At 32.1% G+C, this 1,097-nt stretch overlaps 1 protein-coding gene across 1 annotated transcript in view; it reads left to right on the top strand.

Annotated features, from left to right (window-relative positions):
• dock5 (dedicator of cytokinesis 5) overlaps positions 1-1,097 on the top strand; it is a 128,772-nt gene that overhangs the window by 71,234 nt on the left and 56,441 nt on the right. The window contains exon 15 of the mRNA XM_015370075.1: positions 115-213. Coding sequence (XP_015225561.1) covers positions 115-213 — 99 coding nt within the window. The remainder of the gene's footprint in view (positions 1-114; positions 214-1,097) is intronic.

Genomic DNA, 1,097 nt, shown 5'->3' with positions numbered 1-1,097 from the left:
ATATATATATATATATATATATATATTTGTCAAAGCAGATATAAAACACAGCCCAGAGAAAGCTTATAGTGCTCCCATCATGTAAACTCATCTCCATGCTTTAATTTTCTGCAGAAAGCAATATTTCCTGGGGCCGGCTATGATGGCATTACAGAGTACAAGTCTGTCATCTACTATCAGGTGAAACAACCTTGTTGGAATGAAACAGTAAAGGTAAGCTCATCTCTTAAAAACAGACCTGCTGTTCAGATTTATTCAAAGCCTTAAATTAAACGAGCCTTTTCTCGCAAAAGCATAATCCCACATTTCAAAATTTTGAGGCAAAAAAAATCCAATCCAACCTGGAAATCCCAGATGGGAGAGTTAGTTGGAGCTGTGCTGTAAATTCATCATAAAACAGCCTTTAAGCAGCGCTCTGCTTCTTTCGTCATTATTTTGCATAGAAGACAAAAATGTTATTAACGAAAAATATAAGTTATCGTACATAGAAAACAGGATGTCCTCTAAGATCTTTTTTTTTTTTTTTTTTTAGAGGAGCTCACATTTTGAAACCAAATAATAATTTACTACTTTATCACCATCCTTATGTAACCGATTTTAAGAACTGTACGAATTTGTATTTGCACAAATTTTTTGTAATCAATATAATTATGTTTTTGAATAATACATACAAATAACATCTGTAGAGATGCAGAATAAAGTCTTCATTTTACAAGAAAAATGTATATGGGAAACTGATCTTATCTTAATATGGATCAAGCTAGATCAGTTCAATTTTAAAACCATTGTTAAAGTGAAATTACAGGTTAAAAGGGAAATCAATCCTGGGGACCAATAAGTTGCAAATCTAAAGGGCCCCTGGCCCCCATAGAGGACAACTTTTTTTAACTAAAAAATTAATTTTTCCAAATAATACATCCAAAGAACATCTATATATGTGCAGAACAAAAGTATTAGTTTTAAATGAAGACATATTTATGAATTATTCTATTCTAAATGAGAAACACTGAACTTATAAGGTATATAGTGCTTAGCGGTGTAATTAATAATCGTTTTGTATCGATGCATCGATCCAACAGCCGACGATCCGATGCATC

This window comes from Cyprinodon variegatus, unplaced genomic scaffold (assembly GCF_000732505.1).
Source record: "Cyprinodon variegatus isolate N-32 unplaced genomic scaffold, C_variegatus-1.0 Scaffold41, whole genome shotgun sequence".
Lineage (NCBI taxonomy): Eukaryota > Metazoa > Chordata > Actinopteri > Cyprinodontiformes > Cyprinodontidae > Cyprinodon > Cyprinodon variegatus.
This window is presented reverse-complemented; position numbering and strand designations above follow the sequence as displayed.